This window comes from Salmo salar, chromosome 11 (genome assembly GCF_965601325.2).
Source record: "Salmo salar chromosome 11, fSalSal1, whole genome shotgun sequence".
In the NCBI taxonomy this organism is placed as follows: Eukaryota; Metazoa; Chordata; class Actinopteri; order Salmoniformes; family Salmonidae; genus Salmo; species Salmo salar.
This window is the reverse complement of record NC_138301.1, coordinates 105,805,399-105,828,343: the sequence shown is the minus strand read 5'-3', so window position 1 is coordinate 105,828,343 and position 22,945 is coordinate 105,805,399. Positions and strand designations below refer to the sequence as shown.

The 22,945-nt window shown below is 47.1% G+C and overlaps 1 protein-coding gene and 1 long non-coding RNA gene across 7 annotated transcripts in view; one reads left to right on the top strand and one right to left on the bottom strand.

Annotated features, from left to right (window-relative positions):
* The window catches only part of LOC106563451 (signal-induced proliferation-associated protein 1), a 42,490-nt gene that overhangs the window by 5,642 nt on the left and 13,903 nt on the right, over positions 1–22,945 (bottom strand). For 4 of the 6 annotated variants that reach the window (XM_014129049.3, XM_045690048.2, XM_045690047.2 and 1 more), the window contains exons 2-14: positions 13,259–14,860; positions 13,009–13,133; positions 12,637–12,825; positions 10,983–11,157; positions 10,255–10,358; positions 8,916–9,073; positions 7,977–8,586; positions 7,376–7,650; positions 4,492–4,896; positions 4,168–4,294; positions 3,930–4,062; positions 2,707–2,805; positions 2,424–2,487 (exon numbers count right to left, since the gene is read on the bottom strand). In XM_014129049.3, the coding sequence (XP_013984524.1) occupies positions 2,424–2,487; positions 2,707–2,805; positions 3,930–4,062; positions 4,168–4,294; positions 4,492–4,896; positions 7,376–7,650; positions 7,977–8,586; positions 8,916–9,073; positions 10,255–10,358; positions 10,983–11,157; positions 12,637–12,825; positions 13,009–13,133; positions 13,259–14,384 (3,590 nt within the window). In that variant the 5' untranslated portion in view covers positions 14,385–14,860. Of the gene's footprint in view, positions 1–477; positions 517–2,423; positions 2,488–2,706; positions 2,806–3,929; positions 4,063–4,167; positions 4,295–4,491; positions 4,897–7,375; positions 7,651–7,976; positions 8,587–8,915; positions 9,074–10,254; positions 10,359–10,982; positions 11,158–12,636; positions 12,826–13,008; positions 13,134–13,258; positions 14,861–16,441; positions 16,773–22,945 lie in introns of those variants that run through there. The other 2 variants (XR_006757681.2, XM_082958231.1) reach the window with 2 other exon arrangements.
* LOC123725194 (uncharacterized) lies at positions 16,684–20,031 on the top strand. Its single transcript, XR_006757682.1, has 2 exons — positions 16,684–16,815; positions 18,695–20,031. It is a non-coding gene; the product is annotated as an uncharacterized LOC123725194 (long non-coding RNA).

Genomic DNA, 22,945 nt, shown 5'->3' with positions numbered 1-22,945 from the left:
TTAACACACTGCTCGCTTAACCCGGAAGCCAGCCACACCAATGTGTCGGAGGAAACACCGTACACCTGGCGACCAAAGTCAGTGTGTATGCGTCCGGCCCGGACATCCCCGGACAAGGACATCCCGGCTGGCCAAACCCTCCCCTAACCCGGACAATGCTGGTCCAATTGTGCGCCGCCTCACGGGTCTCCCGGTCGCGGACGGCTGCGACACAACCTGGGATCGAACCCAGGTCTGTAGTGATGCCTCTAGCACTGCGATGCAATGCCTTAGACCACTGCACCACTCGGGAGGCCCCGGCTAGACTAATTGACCAATCAAAAAAATTGTTAGCTGACATGGGCTAATTGAGTAAATGTTAGTAACTGACATGACAAGATAAAAACTTCTGAGGGTCAACTAAATTTCGAAAAAGCACTTGATGTATTCAACTGTTCTAACTCTCAACAGATTGAGTTCCAAAAAAATATACACTACCGTTCAAAAGTTTGGGGTCACTTAGAAATGTCCTTGTTTCTGAAAGAAAAGCACATTTGTTGTCCATTAAAATAACATCGAATTGATCAGAAATACAGTGTAGACACTGTTAATGTTGTAAATGACTATTGTAGCTGGAAACAGCTGATTATTAATGGAATATCTACACTCCTGTGTTCCAATGGCACGTTGTGTTAGCTAATCCAAGTTTATCATTTTAAAAGGCTGATCATTAAAAAAAACTTTTGCAATAGTTTTTTTCTTTAACCCTTTTTTGTGGTATCCAATTGGGAGTAGTTACAGTCTTGTCTCATTGCTGCAACTCCTGTACGGACTCGCGAAAGGCAAAGGTTGAGAGCCATGCATCCTTCAAAACACAACCCAACCCAACCCAGCCCAGCCCAGCCCAGCCCAGCCCAGCCCAGCCCAGCCAAGCCAAGCTGCTTCTTGACACAATGCCCATCCAACCCAGAAGCCAGCCACACCAATGTGACAGAGGAAACACCATACACCTGGCAACCTGGTCAGCATGCACTGCACCCAGCCCACCTCAGGAGTTGCTAGTGCACAATGAGACAAGGATATCCCTGCCGGCCAAACCCTCCCTAACCCGGATGACGCTTGGCCAATTGTGCATGGGCCTCCCAGTCACGGCCACCTGAGCCTGGACTCAAACCCAGAATCTCTGGTGGCACAGCTAGCACTGCAGTGCCTTAGACCACTGCGCCACCCGGGAGGCCCTCTTTTGCAATTATGTTAGCACAGCTGAAAACTGTTCTTCTGATTAAAGAAGCAATAAAACTGTCCTTCTTTAGACTAGTTGAGTATCTGGAGCATCAGCGTTTGTGGGTTTGATTACAGGCCCAAAATGGCCAGGAACAAAGAATTTTCTCTCACTCCTCTTTCGATTCTGGTTAGACAGTGTGCGCTGTTCTGTGAAGGGAGTAGTACACAGCGTTGTACGAGATCTTCAGTTTCTTGGCAATTTCTCGCATGGAATAGCCTTCATTTCTCAGAACAAGAACAGACTGACGAGTTTCAGAAGAAAGTTACTTTTGAACGGTAGTGTATATATGTAGATTTTCTGAGAGGTGGTCGGGCACCGTAGGAGACAGCTTATGCCTGGGGCCCGGCCCTGCCTGTATCCTCTCTGTTAGGTGTTTGTGTGAAAAGACAGTGAGTAAAATAGATGTACGTGTGTGAGCAAGAGAGACTTTGAGTCAGAATGGGAGACACAATAAAGGGGGGAATGGGGTGGAAGAGGAACATGCCATCACACTGAGTCAAACAGAGAGGAGGCTGAGGTACTGGCCGTAACCCCACTCTCCGAGGGGGTCTCAGGGGGAGTTGGGATATGCACAAAAATACATGTCCAATGAAACAGGACAAATATAAGCAACCACCAAATTATTATTAATCCGAGAGAAAGAATGAGAATACATAACAGCAGGAGAGAGAGAGAGTTGGAGAGTTAAAGAAAGAGAGTGTGAGAGATGATGAGGGGAGATCTAAGGACAGGCAATATGCCAAAGAGCCAGTATCATGATGAGCAACAGAGAGGCTGAAATATGCACACTGTTCAAAAGTCCATCTCTGATTTACAACCTCCCACAGGAAGATCCACACAAAGGACAGAGGACAATGAGTCAGACACCATTTGGAGTTCACATGCATAGAGGTCTACAGTGATCCAATCTCAGTGTGTGCATGTATTTCTTTTTCATTTGATATTTAACCTTTATTTTACTAAGCAATTCAGTTAAGAACAAATTCTTATTCACATTGACAGCCCACCGGGGAACAGTGGGTTAACTGCCTTGTTCAGGGGTAAAAGACAGATTTATACCTTGTCAGCTCGGGGAGTCAATCCAGCAACCTTTCGGTTACTGGCCCAACGCTTTAACCACTAGGCTACCTGCCATGTATAGCTAGAGACCCAAACCCACCTGTCCTTCATGTCCTTTAGCTTGCCATCTGTCAGGGAGTCTGCTCCTTGGGTCCCATCTCCTGCTTTACGTTGTGAAATATGACACATCACTTACCCATGTTAGTCACTGAGCCCAACCACACAGAGCCAGTCATACACAGCCAGCCATATACACTCCATAGAAAATAAAGTATTTGGTTTTCAACATTCCCTCTGGTAATGTATCAAATATGACAGCTGTAGATGCATTTAGTAAAATAACATAATGTGTTGTCATCCCATGCAGATAGATGTCTTCTTACCTTCACGTGACAAGGCTTCTAGGATGCTGCGGCATGCTGTGGCTAGGTCAGCTATAGACTGCCACTCCTCCTCTGAGGAATCTGTGGTCTCCGACAGGACTGGAAGAGAGAAACAGAACTTCAATGGGCTTTCATAACAAAGGCATATCAACAAGGTGAGCAGCAGACCATGACAATACAGCATGACAACACAACAGAATTGTGGGATTTATGAGCAGGCAAATTCCTTCTGTGGTTCAACAAGGACAAAGAGCCACCACCAGGGGGTGCTACCACAATGCTTTGCTGCCTCGGTGGCGCTGCCCGACTAGCTGCAGTGTGAGAGCGAGAAGTGGGTTCTTTCAATCTCTGTGTGTGACGGCCTTCTGGAGTGTGGGGAGGGAAACAGAGACAATCTCCTCCAAGAAAGCTGAAGTATCTGCTGAGAGGATGAGTGTGTGAGCTCTTACAGAAACACTGTGATGAGTCTCATAGCCTCACGGCAGAGAAAGAGAGAGAGCAGATGGTCCAAAAGGGATCCTTGATTTGAGGCAGCCTAAAGCCCACCCCCCATCTGGCCCTCCTTTGGTGTGTAGCTGGTAGGGGGTGGTAGAGGGGCGGGGGCATATTGGGTTATGGGGATAGGGGGCAGCCTAGATGAAAGAAGAGGGACAAAGGGGATGGAAGGCAGAGCTAAAGGAGGATAATGAGGAGAGGGGTTTAGGGGAGAAAGGGTCTGGGGGCTAAAAAGGGATTTGAGCATTTTTAAACAGTTGTAATTGTTCCGTTTCAGCACCGTTTGGCCTGGCCTCATCAGCTGGTACAGGGTCTGCACAGAGGCATTTTGTTTCAGACGGCCTGCATAGTCCTTCTCTTATCATAGCTACTCCTCTCTCTCTTTACAGTCAGCTTTCTTTTGTTTTACTGCTCTCACTCTCAAGCTGTTGTGGCAGTGGAACAACTGTCTGTTTGCCATCATCAGGAGGGTGATCAACATCGCTGAGCAGTTGCTAATAGACGCTATTGTTTATGCATGCCAGTGATAAAGTGCTGTTTAATAAACAGGAGAAATACATGGGAAATAGGATTCATAACACACATCATCACCATCCTCACCTAAAACTAGGACGTCTACCTAGGGGTAGCTGATATTTGAGGATGTGGTGATGGTAATGAGGTGTGTAAGGACATTGGAGAGGAATTGGGATGTTATGCAGGAGTGAGTGGTGTGGTGGAACACCCACTCTTGGTGATGGAGTTGTGTAGGCTCAGAGCTCGGGAGTTTCTCTCCGCTCTGTTCAGACATGACAACCGGGTGGAGGACAGGGAGGGGTCACTCGCTGATGGCCTCTCCTCACCCAACTCAGCCCCCACAAACTAGAGGGAAAGAGAGAGATAGAAGCAGTCAGACTAGGGGGTGAGGACCTTCATCAGATTATTATCCAGATTGTCATTTGTCTCCATCCCTGTGTGACTCTGTACCTGTTCCTCATCCAGGGGCATCTTGGGTTTGACAGCCAGGATGAGGTCCGGCGTGGCATCTCTCAGCTCCCCTGGGTTCTCATAGATGTGATGTTTCAACTTCACACCCACGTTGTCATACAAATGCCTGTCACAGAGAGACACAAAGATTGAGACATACACAGATTATAAATCCATTGTTTACACTAATGATTTACCAATCCAATCTGGAGGGCAAACTAGTTAATCTAGTCATCTTCCGGATAGCTGAGATCTGGTCAGAGAATCCTCTGAGGAATAAATATCCTGAGGTTTATGATGGGGCTGAGGGTGGAGGTCACATACCTGTCACATATGTCTCGGCAGGACGGGTGCCTCTCTAGGGAGTAGCTGCGTGTTAGCTGGGAGGGGGTGATCTCCACGGTCTGGTTGAGTGGGTGGTCCTGCAGGGAGGTGGCCCGTAACAGAGGCAGGCTGGGTGGGGAGAGGAGGGAGCCCTGGTCCCCCTGGTCCCCCTGGTCCTCCTCACCCAGTCCAGTCTCTGACAGCCTGTCCTCAGCCTCTCCTCCCTCTGCTGGTCCCTCCATCGTTTCCGCCTCCTTCCCCTCTCCCTGTTCCCGCTCCTCTTCCTCCATCTCCTCCTCTTCCTCCTCCTCCCTCTCGTCCAGCACCCAGGCCTCTCCAGACTGGCCCTCCCCAGGCTTACGCTCTGCATCCTGGATGGCTTTCTGGTATAACTCTGAGAAACTCCTGGAGCCATTAGAGACAGCAGAAGAGCAAGAAAGGTTTCTCTAACAAGATGGTATTACTGAATAAATATTACATACAAATATGCATCCCTTTTAATACACTCTGTTTATTCATGAATGATACAGTATTCTAGAGCAGTACATCTGAGGATTTTGCACAACAACAAAAACATATATTTACCTATGAAAAAACATGGCATCTCTTTGAAATCTAAGAGGTGTTATTCCCTATTATAAGATGTAACAACATTCTGCCAGCGGCCACACTTTTGGGGTTGTTCTTAAACACGACTGTCAGAACCATATCTACTAATGAAGGGTTCTCTCTCTCTGTAGATATCTCCACCAGCCAGTTAAACACGACTGTCAGAACCATATCTACTAATGAGGGGTTCTCTCTCTCTGTAGATATCTCCACCAGCCAGTTAAACACGACTGTCAGAACCATATCTACTAATGAGGGGTTCTCTCTCTCTGTAGATATCTCCACCAGCCAGTTAAACACGACTGTCAGAACCATATCTACTAATGAGGGGTTCTCTCTCTCTGTAGATATCTCCACCAGCCAGTTAAACACGACTGTCAAAACCATATCTACTAATGAGGGGTTCTCTCTCTCTGTAGATATCTCCACCAGCCAGTTAAACACGACTGTCAAAACCATATCTACTAATGAGGGGTTCTCTCTCTCTGTAGATATCTCCACCAGCCAGTTAAACACGACTGTCAGAACCATATCTACTAATGAGGGGTTCTCTCTCTCTGTAGATATCTCCACCAGCCAGTTAAACACGACTGTCAAAACCATATCTACTAATGAGGGGTTCTCTCTCTCTGTAGATATCTCCACCAGCCAGTTAAACACGACTGTCAAAACCATATCTACTAATGAGGGGTTCTCTCTCTCTGTAGATATCTCCACCAGCCAGTTAAACACGACTGTCAGAACCATATCTACTAATGAGGGGTTCTCTCTCTCTGTAGATATCTCCACCAGCCAGTTAAACACGACTGTCAAAACCATATCTACTAATGAGGGGTTCTCTCTCTCTGTAGATATCTCCACCAGCCAGTTAAACACGACTGTCAAAACCATATCTACTAATGAGGGGTTCTCTCTCTCTGTAGATATCTCCACCAGCCAGTTAAACACGACTGTCAAAACCATATCTACTAATGAGGGGTTCTCTCTCTCTGTAGATATCTCCACCAGCCAGTTAAACACGACTGTCAGAACCATATCTACTAATGAGGGGTTCTCTCTCTCTGTAGATATCTCCACCAGCCAGTTAAACACGACTGTCAGAACCATATCTACTAATGAGGGGTTCTCTCTCTCTGTAGATATCTCCACCAGCCAGTTAAACACGACTGTCAGAACCATATCTACTAATGAGGGGTTCTCTCTCTCTGTAGATATCTCCACCAGCCAGTTAAACACGACTGTCAGAACCATATCTACTAATGAGGGGTTCTCTCTCTCTGTAGATATCTCCACCAGCCAGTTAAACACGACTGTCAAAACCATATCTACTAATGAGGGGTTCTCTCTCTCTGTAGATATCTCCACCAGCCAGTTAAACACGACTGTCAGAACCATATCTACTAATGAGGGGTTCTCTCTCTCTGTAGATATCTCCACCAGCCAGTTAAACACGACTGTCAGAACCATACCTACTAATGAGGGGTTCTCTCTCTCTGTAGATATCTCCACCAGCCAGTTAAACACGACTGTCAGAACCATATCTACTAATGAGGGGTTCTCTCTCTCTGTAGATATCTCCACCAGCCAGTTAAACACGACTGTCAGAACCATATCTACTAATGAGGGGTTCTCTCTCTCTGTAGATATCTCCACCAGCCAGTTAAACACGACTGTCAGAACCATATCTACTAATGAGGGGTTCTCTCTCTCTGTAGATATCTCCACCAGCCAGTTTGACGTGTACATGGCGAGCCCTGTTAATATCCTGTTTAGTGTTGCCTTTCCTCTGTCTGAGTAGTTCCTCCTTTACCAGGCTGCAGTAACACTGTACCACTGTCCATGTGGCTGACATTAGAAGAATGTAGAGGTCTTTGCTAACACTACCTGGGTCACTATCATTAGAGGCCATTAGAGACATTGATTGGTTGTTAACCAGCTGGTGGTTAACCAACAGAGTGAGCTATGACCCTGGAATGGTGTGTCCCTGACCTCCTGAATTCATCTGCTCCCTCCCTCCCTCCCTCCCTCCCTCCCTCCCTCCCTCCCTCCCTCCCTCCCTCCCTCCCTCCCTCCCTCCCCCCCTTTAACTCCTTATCAACATTAGTCTTCACCTACCAAACTTCCTTGAACCCTGACCCCATCCTTCTCTCCATATCTGCCTCTCCCCCAGCCTTCTCTCCCCTTGATTCTCGCCATGTTACCCTCCCCTCCCCACTGTCATGTATCCCCATCCATCTCTCACTACCCATGACCCCCCTTCTCCCCCCTCTCTGACCTGCGGGGCTTGCCGTTCTCATCTGGAGGGATGACGGTGATGTGGATCTTGTGGGCGGTGCGAAGCAGTCTGGTTCTCTCCTCTGGTCCTAGGTGCACCAGAACGTGGCCACACAGACGCACCACCCGCGCCCCCAGCTGCAGACCCCCGCTCTCCGCATAGCCGAACCGCTGCAGATCCGTCACAAAGCCCTCCTCGCTCATCAGGAAGCCTGGCTGGCCCACCCCATCACGCAGGGGGGTCACCTCCCGTGCCTCGCACCCCCGCGTCACCAACTGGACACAGAAACAGGACACAGTGAGTATCCAGTAATGTATCATCAGAACAGAAACAGGACACAGTGAGTATCCAGTAATGTATCATCAGAACAGAAACAGGACACAGTGAGTATCCAGTAATGTATCATCAGAACAGAAACAGGACACAGTGAGTATCCAGTAATGTATCATCAGAACAGAAACAGGACACAGTGAGTATCCAGTAATGTATCATCAGAACAGAAACAGGACACAGTGAGTATCCAGTAATGTATCATCAGAACAGAAACAATGATTCACTAACTTAATAGTATATGAGCAGCGGTGTTTGAAAGACTTCCCACCTCCAGTCTCTGCACCATCTCCCGTATCTCCTCCGCCTGGCTGTCCATCACACTGATTGACACAGCCTCCCCCCTCTCATAGAAGATATCCAGGCAAGGCCCGCCTATGGCCCTGCTGTCTATCACCGCCTTCCAGCCAATCACATCGCGGCAGCAGCAGTTGAACACCACCCTCCGTGTGTATCTCTCGATCAGCACCACTGATTCAGCTGAGACCCCCAGTAGACAGGGCAGCTTGTGTCCTCCTGTCTCCCCCTCATTCCCACTGGTGGCCATCACAGCCCAGACCAACGCCCCAGCACTGTGCAGCTCTGCCCCCTTGGCCCCCTTCAGTTTGTCTTTGCGTTTGCTCCCCAGGGACAGTAGGGGGAACTTGGTGGAGGAGTCGATTGGCGTGGTGGTCACGTAGTTCTCTGCCAGGTCCTTCAGGTACTCCTGTCGTGTCCGCGTGGCCATGGAGCGGAACTTCTCCGCCTTCTCTGCAGCGTTCTCAGCGTTCACCGCCTTGGCCAGCAGGAAGTCTCTGAAGGCAGGGGAACGAGGGAATCGAGCACCCTTAGGGAACAGAGGCCCAAATAACGGGATGTCTTTGGAGCGTGTCACCGCCACCCTGAGATGGAGGGAGGGAGGGAGAGAGAGAGGGAGAGAGAGAGAAGAGGTGGAAAAGGATAGTCAACAACAACAGCAGAGGGGGAAGGAGAGAGAGAGAGTGTCAGGGTATAAACCTCATAGAAAAATGCATCCAGCCTCATAATCATTGTCTTGCTAAACAGTCATAGTTTTGATTCCCTGGTAGGTACAATATGATAACGGTGAACATGTTGTTACACAGCTGTTACACCTGTAATCTCTGATTGATAATGCTGAAGAAAATAAACTGAGGCAGTTGTGGAGCAGCCAGGTACAGTGGTAGAGGAGGAAACAAGGTTCTTTTCTCACCTGTAGTAGGTGTGGTCAGAGCAGGACTGTTCCACCTGGACGATGATGAAGACGTGTTGGAAATGGGAGCGGATGGCCTTAGGAGTGAAGGGCAGTGCCCCTGGCTCCTGGAACACTATGGTCACTATGTCATTCCCAATGTGCCTCTTTCTCAGCAACTACCAAACAGAGGGGGGGGGTGTAGCAGGGAGAGGGAAAAGGTAGAGGGAAAGGGAGAGAGGGGGAGAGAGAGATAGAGAGGGACCGAGAGAGAGGAAGAGAGAGATAGAGGGACAGAGAGAAAGAGAGGGAGAGAGAGATAGGGTTAGCGAGGTAGTCAAGAGAGTGGGGAAGCTGTTTTGTTTTGGTTATTTGATCCACTAATGATCATGTGCAGTTAGTTATTTGCATGGTGTCATGTTTCCAGATCCCTCCACCAGAAGAGCTGACATGCGAGAGGCTCCCCAGCCTGACTGCCAGCCAAACAGACAGAGAGGCAGTATATCAGTAGCTATAGGCAGACACAGCATGCTTTTAGAGTGGGTGTTGGAAACGCAGAAGAACAAAGAATTTGTCTGTCATGCTTGTTGTGCGACATTACTCAAGCGTGAAAGCCTTCATTTGAACATAGTACTATGGGGAAATGTGTAGCTTTTACCACCAAAGAATAACCATAACATAAACACAGAATCAAGAAGATAATTTTGTTAATTGTGATTTACTACAGGAATGCTGCTTGTGAAAGTTGATTCTTCTCTTCAACATAAAAAGACCTAACCGTGCTTGAATAACAGATCAGGACCTCTGCTTCTGATAGCATTAAGGCTCAAACACACCCATTGTGTTTGCTGGCTAAGAGTACTTAGTATCTCTGAAAGTCATTTGTGACCCCACATGTAGAATCTCGAGAAAAACATCGGTAGTCAGATGTCTACAGCGGTGGTCCCTAAAACACAGCGCGCTGAACGATTAGCAAACAAACGCTAGATTCACATCCGGTCGGTGTGATGTGCGCGAGCCTTCAGATTTCAAAAGTACCTTCTAAATACTATGTTATCACACCATCATTGCTATAGCTGATCGTTTATTTATTTAACTAGGCAAGTCAGTTAAGAACAAATTCTTATTTACAATGACAGTCTACCCCGGCCAAACCGTAACTAGGATGACGCTGGGCCAACTGTGCACCGCCCTATGGGACTCCCAATCACGGCCGGTTGTGATACAGCCTGGAATCAAACCAGGGTCTGTAGTGACACCTCTAGCACTGCGATGCAGTGCCTTAGACCACTGTGCCACTTGCGAGCCCCTTAGTTGACTGGGTTTCCTTGGTGTCCTGTAAAGCAGTGTGTATTGTTACCTGTTGTGTGTTGTTGGCCGTGTAGGGCAGCATGGTGGACACATGGAACATCACCTCATAGTCCTGGTAGTGTGTGTAGAGGGACTGGGTCCCCGTGGAGTCCGCTGTACACACACACACAGAGAAAGGTTTACACACGTTGCTCTCAGCCTAGTAGTTAACAGAGTGAGAGACAGTCTCCAGATAGTGTAAACACAGACTAAACTGTCAGTACACTGTGGTTCTGACTCTAGGGTGCTGAGATTACACAGTGATGGACAGTATTAAGATAGAGGACAAACACAGAGACTATACTACCTCCCCCAATACGGCTACGATTAAACAGTGTTAGATAGTGTTAATCTTATGCGTTCCCTGGCAAATAATGCCCTCTAGATAGTGTGTGTCTCCAGACAGGGTGAGCTAGATCCAGCCTATAGACAATGTCTTGATAGTGTAATAATGACTGTGCAAGTGTACTATCTTAATTTGACCAGTTTCTCACAGCAGGAAAATTAATCCTGCAGAAACATGAAATGTGAATTATTATGTGGATTATAATTAATGAAAAAATATTTGCTAGGGCAAATCAAGTCCAACATTTTTAAGTGGAAATGACAAAATTACAAACTTTAGAAGCCTTTTTAAACCTTGAATACACTACAAGTGTGCATTCCTGCTGCGCAGGAAAATTCCCTGCAACACCAGTGATCAAATTAAGATAGCAGATCTGTATGTGCAGTGCTCACTCTTGGTGTCCAACTGAGCTCGGTACTTCTCCCAGCCTTTCAGATTCACCCGCTCCCCCAGCAGATCCAGGAACTCCTCGAAGGCCGGCCCCGAGCTCTCGTTGTTATACATGTCCTCCTCAGAGCTCTGGCCTGCACGGCAGTACATCACCCCCACCTTCCTCTGGAAGTTCAGCTGGAGAGAGAGAGAGAGAGAGAGAGAGAGAGAGAGAGAGAGAGAGAGAGAGAGAGAGAGAAGAAAGGAGAAAGTATGTGTCATTAAATCTTACCTGTTCATCAAACCATAGGAGGTTTACATCTAACAGAGTATCCTGAGCAGTGGAGGCTGCTGACGGGAGGAGTAAATGGAGTGGTATCAAACACCTGGTTTCCATGTGGTTCACTCCATTCCAGCCATTATGAGCTGTCCTCCCCTCAGCAGCCTCCACTGATCCTGATGGATCTGACCTTTTATTGGCCAGGCCATGCAGAGAGACAGAACACTGAGTGGTCAACCCAGCACAGTTAGCGTTACTAACCATGAACATTTCCTCCAGTATGTTTAGGATGAATCTCTGAATGACAAATAATAGACCATGAATTGAAATTGCAATGTCCTTATCTATTTCTATTAAATATATATATCCAATTTATAATTTTTTTTACCCACTTTTTCTCCCCAATAGCCTAGTGGTTAGAGCGTTGGGCCAGTAACCGAAAGGTTGCTGGATCGAATCCCTGAGCTGACAAGGTAAGGATCTGTCGTTCTGCCACTGAGCAAGACAGTTAACCCAGTGTTCCCCGGGCGCCAAAGACGTGGATGTCGATTATGGAAATAAAAAAAGGGAATACCTAGTCAGTTGTACATCTGAATGCATTCAACTGGAATTTGTCCTCTGCATTTAACCCAACCCCTCTGAATCAGAGCCTTAATCCACATCCACCTCTTCAGCGCCCCGGGAACAGCAGGTTAACTGCCTTGCTCAGGGGCAGAACAACAGATGTTTGACCTTGTCAGCTCGGAGACTGGCCCAACACGCTAACCACTATGCTACCTGCAGTCAGCCCCCTGCACCTCTCTGATTCAGAGGGGTTGGGTTAAATGCAGAGGACAAATTCCAGTTGAATGCATTCAGATGTACAACTGACTAGGTATCCACCTTTCCCAATTTTTTCAATCTTATCTCATTGCTGCAACTCCCCATCTGGCTCGGGAGAGGCGAAGGTGGAGTCATGCGTCCTCCGTAAACATGCCCGCCTAACCACGCTCCTTAACACCCTCCAGCTTAACCCGGAAGCCAGCCGCACCAATGTGTCGGAGGAAACACCGTTCAACTGGGGACCGGAGTCAGCCCGCAGGCACCCATCCCACCATAAGGAGTCGCTAGAGCGCGATGAGCCAAGTGAAGCCCCACCCTCCCCTAACCCAGATGACACTGGGACAATTGTGCGCCATCCTATGGGACTCCTGGCCACGGACGGTTGTGGCACAGCCCGGGAAATTAACCCGGGTCTGTTGTAACGCCTCTAGCGATGCAGTGCCTTAGACCGCTGCGCCATTTGGGTGGCCCATTTCTATTGATTCTAATAATCTATCTATATATTCCATTTCTATGCCCCTGGCAGTATGGTTGTGGCAGTGTAAGAGGCAGCACCGTGGGTGGGACCTACTCACCCCTTGTTCGTCCAGCTTGAGCAGGGTGTCTCGGACCTTGGGTGAGGTGGAGGCCAGGCGCAGGCAGTGGAGGTTGAGCTCCGGGATGATGAACTCCAGGAGCCTCTTAGGAGACAGGCCTCGGGGGGTGGTGTGGCGGGCCGCTGAGGGCACGGACTCCTCCAGGATGGAGCCTCGCAGAGTCTTCAGCTGGGAGGAAGAGAAAGGCAAGAGGGGTGTGAGTGACTGAAATGGATGAGTGTTTTCGTAATGCCATAATGTGTCAGTCTGGGTTTGTGAATGAGTGAATGCCAGTATGTTTTCATAAAAGGACCTGTAAGTCTGTCAATACTGTCTACTATTTTTGACCACGAGTCTGCGGTGTAGACTGACCTCAGTGGTTCTGAAGATGATCCTGTAGTTATACTGAGCTCCACTGGACCCCTCCTTCTCCTCTCTACGGAAGCTGATGGCCACTGGACCAAGGCGGTCATCCATGCCAAAGAAGTTCTGATGATCTGAGGAGTGGAAAGAGTATTTTTACACATCTATAACAGGTTTCCTTATAACACTGTTGTTGACTAACACTATTAATTCAAGAAAAGCAAACAACCTCTCTCACACACACCTACGCAGCACTCACCTTTCATGTAGAAGTATTTGCGGTAGTAGTGGGCTCCCAGGTCTGCGTGTTCTATGAAGTAGTTGCTCTTGCCCTGCTGTTGGACGTGGCTCTCTCTGGGTTCCTCCAGTACTGAGACAGCATCGTTGGGGTTCCTCAGGCTCAGCCACAGACCCCCTCTGCCCTGCGTATGCCCCAGGCCCGCCCGCTCCTCACCCCCCATCTCGTTACGGAAGTGGGGGCAGCTGAGCAGCAGCTCGTTGTCGTTGCCATCTCCCTCGTCCAGGGAGGGGTCCTCCACAGTCCCCCCAACACCGCCCCCGCCCTGCGAGGGCGAGGAGGGCGTGGCCTGGGTGAGGGGACGCATCGTCGAGGCAGCCGATGCCCCTGAGGTGATGTTCTTTTTGCGGCCGATGCTGTCTCGGTTGCTGGCCGCCTCTGTGAGGTCAAACAAAATGCTCTGGACATCATAGTGGGCAAAATTCCTGACCCAGGCTCCTCCCCCCAGGTTGTCATAAGGACCTGGTTGGGGGATCTGTGGAGGAGAGGGCTTGGCCTTCTTGCTCAGCCCCTCAGGCTTTGGGGGCTTGGCTGGTTTTGGAGTGTCTCCTGCGGGGGTGGACAGAGCCCTGAAGAAGCCGTCTGGCTCTGGGGGGGTTCCCTGCAGGCCCAGCAGCAGAAAGGGGTCTTTGAAGCGGAGGGCGTTAGGGCTCAGAATGCCTTGGTCCTCTGCACTCGGCTCCTGGGTTCCTGACAGACCTATCTGTCTCTCCAGTGAGGAGAGGCTGCCATACTCCCTGTGCAGCACCACCCCTGAGTCCTCCTGGGCCCCGGCACCTGCCTTCTCCCCCACCGCCCGTGTGGCCTTCCCTCCCGCCTTACCAGAAGAGTCCAGGTCTCCCAGCGTCACATCACTGTTGCTTCTCTGCATGATGTGTCCTCGGCCCACTGACCTCAGGTTCAGACCCACACAGCTCGGAGTAGTAAGACTCTCCCCATCTGTTCCATCCCTCCTCGGGGGCCACTCCCCTGCCACCACCCGCGCCCTTACCCCACCCTCCCGCTTAGAGTCAAAGTTGACCGTTGTCAGAGGGGGTCGTGGCCTCTGCCGGCAAAACTTGCGTAGGAAGAGGTCGTCAGACTGCATGGTGCCTCAGACTCTGACTCCAAGTATCTCTCCTCACTGTGTCTGATGAGTAAAGGTACTACACGTGGTCTTCCTCCACATTCAATAACAAAATGCAAAGGACTATTAGATGACTATTGTATCAGATACAATGATATGTTTTAGGTCTGGAAAACATACACCCATTCCAAGTTCCTTTAGGACATCCTCCAGCTGTGGCTTTGCAGATGACTACTATACTGCTGTGCCTCAGTTGTGGTGTGGTCCAGTCGTGGTTTGGTCCAGTCGTGGTTTGGTCCAGTCGTGGTTTGGTCCAGTCGTGGTTTGGTCCAGTTGTGGTTTGGTCCAGTTGTGGTTTGGTCCAGCTGGTTTGGTCCAGCTCTCTGTCCTCTGGGTTGGGGAGGATTCGCGTGTGTGTTGGCCTCTCTGATCTGTCATCCATCAGCTCCCACCCCTCAGCACCTGCTTGCTTCTCTTTGGTCTCTTCCACTGGACACCTGTACACAGAGACAAAGCAACGGTCATTTTTAAGTATGGTTTGACCGCAGACACCCATCTTGGCTTGACACTGCTATTATCCTTCCTGACACCTCAGATGTCATTCAACAGTTGCAAAGCAAACCGTAGACCAGTGTTTTAGCCCCTTTGGCCAAAATATTACCATGAAATTCAAATGCATTTATTTTCAACAATGAAGTGTAGAAACGTAAATAGGAAAACCAGAAGCTCTGACGTGTGTTGTATTGTTCAGTAGCATTTCACCTCTGAATACTTGCATTATAATTTTTTCCCTTTCCAAAAATAGCTGCCAAGCAAGTCATATGGCCCACCACATCCACCCTACAGACAATCAATAGAACACTGTGGGCTGGAGGAGGGGGCCTTCCTGTCCTAAGACAATTTAAGAATACAATCAGAACATGTAGAGAAGCATGTTTAGTTAAAAAAATTTAAAAATAAACACCAGTCAGGAGGATATTAGAAGTCTCAAGAGGTATGCTTCAATATGCAGAAAAATAAACATGTTTATTTTATTTTTTTTACATAGAATTAAGCATAATAATTATGGCTCTAGGTTACAGGAAAAAGCTGTTTCAGAATTTACTCTGGACCACCCCCCAGCCATCCTCGTACTTTGTGCCCCCTCAAATTTTTGCGGTGCATGACGCCCTGAATACAATAGTCATAAACCTAACAATGCAGGCCGGCCTGCCAACAGAATAAGATCTCTCTCTCTCTCTCTCTCTGTCTGTCGCCCTTTCTCTTTCTCTTTCTCGCTCTCAGTCTGTCCTCTATGCCTCTCTGTCTGTCTCTCACCTTATCTCTCTGTCTGTCAAATGTACCGGCTCGTAAATAAAGCATCCTCCATTCAGGCTGCAAAGGCATCATTTCCCTCCTTAACTATCTTCAAATGGCGAGCCGCCGCAAAAGAAACGGAGAAAATATGTGCACTATGTGTCTCTCAATATGTGTCTCTTTATAAAACCATTTTTCACCACCATTTTCGGATTTTCGGACAATTTAGGATGTTGCACACCGCGTTCAGCCAAGGGAGAGGATAGCCTAGCCGTTGGGCCAGTAACTGAAAGCTTGCTCCCAGAACCAATTCTAACCGGTGAAACATCTGTCGATGTGCCCTTGAGCAAGGAACATAAGAGCGTCTGCTAAATGACTAAAATGTAATATAAATGTAATTATAGCTAGTTAAGGCGGGAAATGATGCCTTTTCAGCCTGAATGGAGGATGGGGGACACCAGTGTATTACCGGGAATGCACAACGTTCCTAGACGAGTGTGCAAATCTAGCCAATACTATCGGCTGCCTAGGCTACATTGATACCAGATCTTGGCAACTCATTCATTATTTCTGTCATCATTTGGGTTGGGCCAGACTTTTCCAGACCCCGCGACAAACACATTGATTGATACTGTACAGTACAAGTGAGAGTTCCCTAGGTGACAAGGCCAGCCTATTGCTAAAATAGGCGTCATTTCATCATCTAGTTAGGCCTATTCTAAACATCCTTATTCGTTTTCATTACAGACCACTGATTTTATTTTATGTTTAGATTTACTCACCGGCGAAAATAGGTTGTTTGCAAATGAATTGCGTCGGTTCCTGACATCCCCTTTCTCTTTTCCCTTGTCTATGACCAAATTGACGTCAATCACACGATATCGGAAACCCGTTTGGCGTTAATACAAAGGTGAGATAGAGCATTCTTCTACGGTCTTTGCTATCTGGAGTCCTTGGGACATCCCTACCCATTGAAGTTAACATTTAAAATGGTTACGTTTAGGGTTCTCAAAGTTGCTTCCTGTCTCGCTATTTATCATGCAACTCCTGTCTCCAGATGATATGCAGTCTTGAGAGCAGGTGCAGTGATGCAGCTCAGCTTCCCGGAGCGCGCCACCACACAGCACAGAATGATGCAGAGACGTGTAGCTGATTGGTGAGTGAGGAAGTATATCTGTCATATCTGTCTCCGTCTCTCTCGTTCTTTATTTTCCTCTCGATTCTTTCTCTCTCTGTGCCTCTGTAAAAGTGAATGTAAATAGCCACTCCGTTTATTGACTGAATATTGGACATGGCAATTCCCCGTATGTCCACAAAAAGGAATAATACACCTGTACCTGGTGGCATAAATACAATATTGTAGGCCTAGACCATGATGACATGTGAACATGATAACATGTTTGGACATGCATTCTGAAATTAAGCCTCCATCTATGAATTGCACTATCTACTAGATGCCTTTAACCACAGTAATTCACTCTGATACCTTTTCTGGATAATATCAATTTCTTCTGCAGCAAATCAGGTTTGACTTGTTCAAGGACAGAGCAGCAGCATCCATCTCCCTGCTGGTACCAAGCCCAGCCATTTAGTTTCCATCCAAGGATTATGAATCCCCAAGCCTATTGTCTCCTGACATGCTGTGTCAGTCAAATGTTTGGGTACAGTCTGAGAACAGGATAGAATTTTCTGAAATGTGAGCATTACTGTAGTTCCAAACAGGACTAAGGGATTTGTATGTGTTCATTGAGAACACTCAGAGTATTTTTTTGTGGTCTATAGTTCAAGCTGGTACATCCACTGTATAGCCCCCCCCCCCCCCCCCCCCCCCCCCCCCCCTGCACCCCTCATAGAGATAGTTCCCTGGTGTTTTTAGTGAACCAATGGCAGATTGTAAGCAAGCAATCAACAATCTCAAAATCTGCACGCACCCACACCAATTACCCATAAATGTAGGTCATCTCTTTTAACAACACCATAACACATGCTAAATATTTGATCAATCCTGTCTAATTTTTTCAGTCTCATGCATTATAAATTGATTGCCAGCTTAAAACTGGAAATCGAGTGGTTTTGTTGCCTTGTTCATTACAACCACATAAAGGGCTGCAGAGGAGGCTGCCCTGCAGGCAAATCATTATACTCCCATGTTCTGTGGATTGACTTAGAGACATACTGTACATATTTAAGTTATGAGTCAGATTGATGAAGGGAAACTCTAACCAGTCTTGTGCTGTACAGATGTAGGATCTTACTTTGAGCCAGTGCGCTACAGCAAGAAAATAATCCTGCAGCAACAGGAAATTTGAATTATTATGTGGATTATAATTAATGGACATTTTTGTAGGGGTTGATCCATTTTTCTTAAGGGAAAATCACATCTGAATTTTCAAAGTGGAAATCACGAACTTCAAAATACTTTTTAAAGCTCAAATATATCACAAGTTTAACATTTCCTGCATTGTAGGGAAGTTCTCCTGCAACAGGATGATCCGATTAAGATCTTATATCAGTATGTGATGTTCTGTTTCTAACTGCCCAACCCAGGAGAGGGGCTTGAGATCGCTAGTTTAAACTATGCAACAGGGGACCATGGTGACCACAGGTTCCTGCTCATCTCACTTCTGTGCAGAGCTGCAATGTTCATTTCTCCATCCCTCACAGACTACTAACCAACACGTCTGGAGGTTTCTGTGTCTAACACGGAAGTGACTTTGTTGAATGTATCAACGTTATAGCGTGAAAGGTTTCCTCACCCTAAAGGTCATGTGAACCTATTTCTGTCGCATCTGTCCCTTCCTTTAACCAAATTCAATATCTATTTATATCTGCATGTTGGCCTTTCATTCAAACAAAAGGTAGAGGGCAGGATGTTAGTTTTGAAACTTTGTAGAAAATGGGTTAATGTTTTCATGTGAAATCATTATATGACAGAGAGTTTAATAGATCAATATGCATTCTCCACTTCATTGTATGCAGTTCATATTACAGTAAATCACAATAACCTACAAATTGCTGCGTATTTCCTCCTCTAGCAACGGATTAAGCAAAGAGGGATTACCCAAGACATGCAGCCAAGGGATTAGAGTGTTCTCCAGGACTTTCTGAAGATTGGGTGCGTTCATCGTGACCGTTCAGCGGTCCCAATCCACAGTCAACAGATCCTCTCATGAAACCAGAAAGCAGAGCAGTCTCACTGCCTCAGAAGCCCAACCAGGAACACACTGCCTCGCTACATCATGAAGCCTCAACATTGGTGTTTGATGCACTGTCTAACTACGCTGATAAAACATTGCTAGCAGTGAGTGGCTGCTAATGATCTCAGATCTCAGTCACTATACTGAATATCTTTGCTCTCTGTGTGACCTGTGTTGATCCAGTCTTTATAGCCGGACATTGCCTTGGTACTCCAGCAGACTTCCCCTCTACAGGTACTACAGTATGTCTGTGTTGGGTTCATGTTTTCTAGTGTTGTCTATCTTTCACCAGCTCTGCTGGGACCTTAGTGGTTTGGAGGCCATGAGTGCTCAGCGCAGTGGAGTCTCCATCCTGTTTGGTGTACATGTAAAGCCCAGGACAAGACTACAGGGCTGCTGGTGTGTGCTGTCCGGATGTGGCCATGATGACTGTACACCCACTTTAGGGAAGCCATGTTTCCTGGACACTTTTCTTTTTGCGCCATCTCTGACCCCTACTCCCTTCTAGGCTTCGTCCTGTGCAGCAGGAAGTGATGTCACATGCATCCTGACCTTTTAACCGTCAGAGGATGGGTGTCGTCATCATATCCCTGCTCTGCTCTCCCCCTCCCATCACGGCTAACTGGACTACCAGAGAGAGACCTGGCAGCCTGCTGCTCTGCTCTCCCCCTCCCATCACAGCTAACTGGACTACCAGAGAGAGACCTGGCAGCCTTCAGCCTGCCAACCACAAATCTCTGTTTAACTCCTGACCTCCATCTCACATGCCTTCATCAAGCTTAAATCTGATGCATTTTTAAGCCCCTTCTTATCAGCAAATCATTTTGAGGGGGAAAACAGCAACAACAAAAGTATTTGTAGATAAATTATAAATTGTATTTGCTGTAGCCTACAGTAGGGTGCATTCATTTAATGTACTGTATAAATGTATTTCCTTCAGGCCCAGCTCTGTGAAAATCAGCTTAAAAGCTCACCACAGGCAGCCATCAAATGTGATCAATGACCAGGGTAGGTATCCACCCCACGGCCATATCCGCTCTATCACGTGATAAACTGGTTCCCTATGTAAGGTTTCAGTGGCTGTCTAGGCTTACAGATCCCTTATGGACTCATTGATTTATTCTACTGTATGTTACGGTGTCTGTTGAATATTAAAGCTGGTTCCTGTGTTATAAGACAGCTATGCCGTCAATGACGATGCAGCTTGCCGTTGAATATATCCGACTCCCCTGACCTGTTTCTGTTTTTGGCTCATGGCTACCTACGCACATGTGGGATTAAAATGAACTGTTGAAATGGGGAACAGGCCAGATTACTGTGATAGATCAAACCAAAAGCCATTAAGAGTATATATTTCTGTACTTCTGGCATGATTTCAAAAACCCTCATTAGAACTGCAGAGAAGTGTGAAATGTTAACAAGGATTCCAAGCATACATGTTAGATGAAAAACGAAGTACTCGTGTTTAATAGGAGTATCTCTTATTAAGTATAGAAGTGTAATAAAATGATTCTCTCTCCCTCTTCAATACTATCACTAGACTTGAGAGCAACATCGGGTTTCCCATAATTTTCCTCATTGCATACTAGTATTTTTATGCTGAATCACAGTACTGCCACCAGCTACACAACCTCAGTCCTCCATATCACAGTGATTGGTGCTTACGGTACAATGGGGCCTAAATTGACCATTAAGGATAATTGATTTAGGTTTAGCTAATTAACCTCGTATTCTCACTATGCCCGGCAGCCAATCCCAGGGCCCGTTATTGATCCCAGCTCTGTCTGTTACATTTGGACAGACACTGCACGACTACCGTGTCATTAGAAACACAAAACTGGTTGAAAAGACTAAAAACAGCCAGTGGGTGTATTATTGCGCACAAAATTGGTTTCAGGAAATAAAGTAATCCTAATGCTACTTCTCCCTCGCATCACTTCACCCCTCCTTTCTTCTGCTGCCCGCTGAGTAGGGCCTGTGCCAGGTCCAGAGAATGCTAAGTGATTGGTTCTGGCGCACTCTCTCATTTTGTCCTGCATTTTATCTCAGTTTTTTTTATTTCATATAGTTAGCAGACGTCCGTCTGAGTTATTGGTCTCCAAAGTCACATAGCTCCTTTACTCAATAGATTGCCTCGGAAAAGAGGTTCGCTGTCAAAGTGGCAGAGGGGAAGGTGGAGAGTGGAAAGCTTCAGGACTTTTTGTTCGTTTATGAACTCATCACCCCTCCCAGAGCTTTGGTCTTAGCTCACCCAGTACCAATGGAGGCTGCTAAGGGGAGGACGGCTCATAATAATGGCTGGAATGGAGTGAATGGAAACCATGTGTTTGATGTATTTAATACCATTCCACCTATTCCGCTCCAGGCATTACCACAAGCCCATCCTCCCCAATTAAGGTGCCACCAACCTCCTCTGTTCAGTACAGGATCACATCATCAAGTTTCAGAGATCAGGTGTTGATTTAAGGAGTGGTGATTGACATGTGATAGCATGATAGAAACGGGGAGAGCAGTTAGTCCCCCTGGCTTCTGGCAGGTCACCAGGCTGAGTCACTGCAGCATGTGGGAGTGTACAGATATGACCCTCCCTGCCATCCACACATGCTTCTTATCACTTCCCACCCTTCTACCTTCCTACCCTGGTGATTTTAAAATATACATCACATTGGACGCACTCTGTCACCTTACAGAGTGTGTTGGCTGCTGTCTGCCTGTGTGTCCTCCAGTGGGGGACCTTGTGACATAGTGAACTGGGTGTCTCTCACTACTGTTGGTTGCTGTGTGGAGGTCAAGCCCACCTTTAGGCTTAGGTTAGACTGAAACAAGGCAACAGTAAACATGTTGTCCCCCACCAAGAATGCACCACAAATGATCCATTATATTGACCAGATACTCAAGTGGCCGCTTTAACAATGAAAGTTAGCCTGGGTACCAGTCTCTTTAGTTGATCCACTCCCTGTACTCCATATCATGTGCCAAAGACTCTTTAGCAGTGACAAGGAGTGGCAAGTGGAATATTAGCTAAAGAGACCTCTACTCAGACTAGAAGGCAGTCGTGAGGAGGCAAGATCAGGTGGGTCCGTTCTAGCCAATGAGAGGGCAGATACACGTGTGAACAACAGGCACAACTCCGATATAAAGTGTTTTTTCTCAAAGTTGCCGGGATGTCACGTGTCCTACTTATCAGTGCACTTGTAACAACCTAAGCTCTACAAAACATCTATTCCATCAAATAAGACACACGTAGCAAACTAGCAATTCCATTTTTTGTTTGCCAAATTCGACACTCTCACCTTTGCCTCGATTCGGCAGTCTCGTCCAGATCATCATGGCATTTGTAATTCTTTATGATAGCCACATTAGCAGCTAATTAGCATTCCATTTTGGGTGGGGGTAAATACAGGGTATTTACACGATTATCAGAACATCACGCTAGGGTAAGCCTACACAAAATACAGCCCTTATTTTAAGTGTTACTAACATCCCATATGGGAAAAATTAATGGTGGAAAAATGATTGGAACCAAGTCCCTGTTTGACCACTAGGTTTTATGGGTATTATACTGTGGTACTCTATAGCCTATAGATCAGATCTAGGAACCAAGCGACAACACTGCCCTCTAGGCTGCGGAAGGAATGATACGGCGTGACTCAATCATCAGGTAGTAAAAAAGTATGTTGAATGCCAGAATGTATTACAAAGAGCAGTGATGAAAAACAACATTGCAACTCTCCGAATCTAGCGTCTGCAAAGAACTTGTAGGAAGCTTTAATTGTGCATCCATCATCCTCATCCACAACACTCTAGCAAGCCCCCAGCCTACTAGAAGGTAATACTCGCATTGCCCTTAGTGGATGGTATAGCTCCCACGTTTCGCCAGGTCCAAACGTAATATGGTACCTGCAGAATTCGGCACCTCTTGTCGTGTTCCATAAGAGGCCCTCATACCATCGTGGTCACCTAATCCTCTCCAGCTTCCAATTGGCTCATTCATCCCCCTCCTCTCCCCTGTAACTATTCCCCAGGTTGTTGCTGTAAATGAGAACGTGTTCTCAGTCAATTTACTTGATAAAATAAGGGTTAATAATT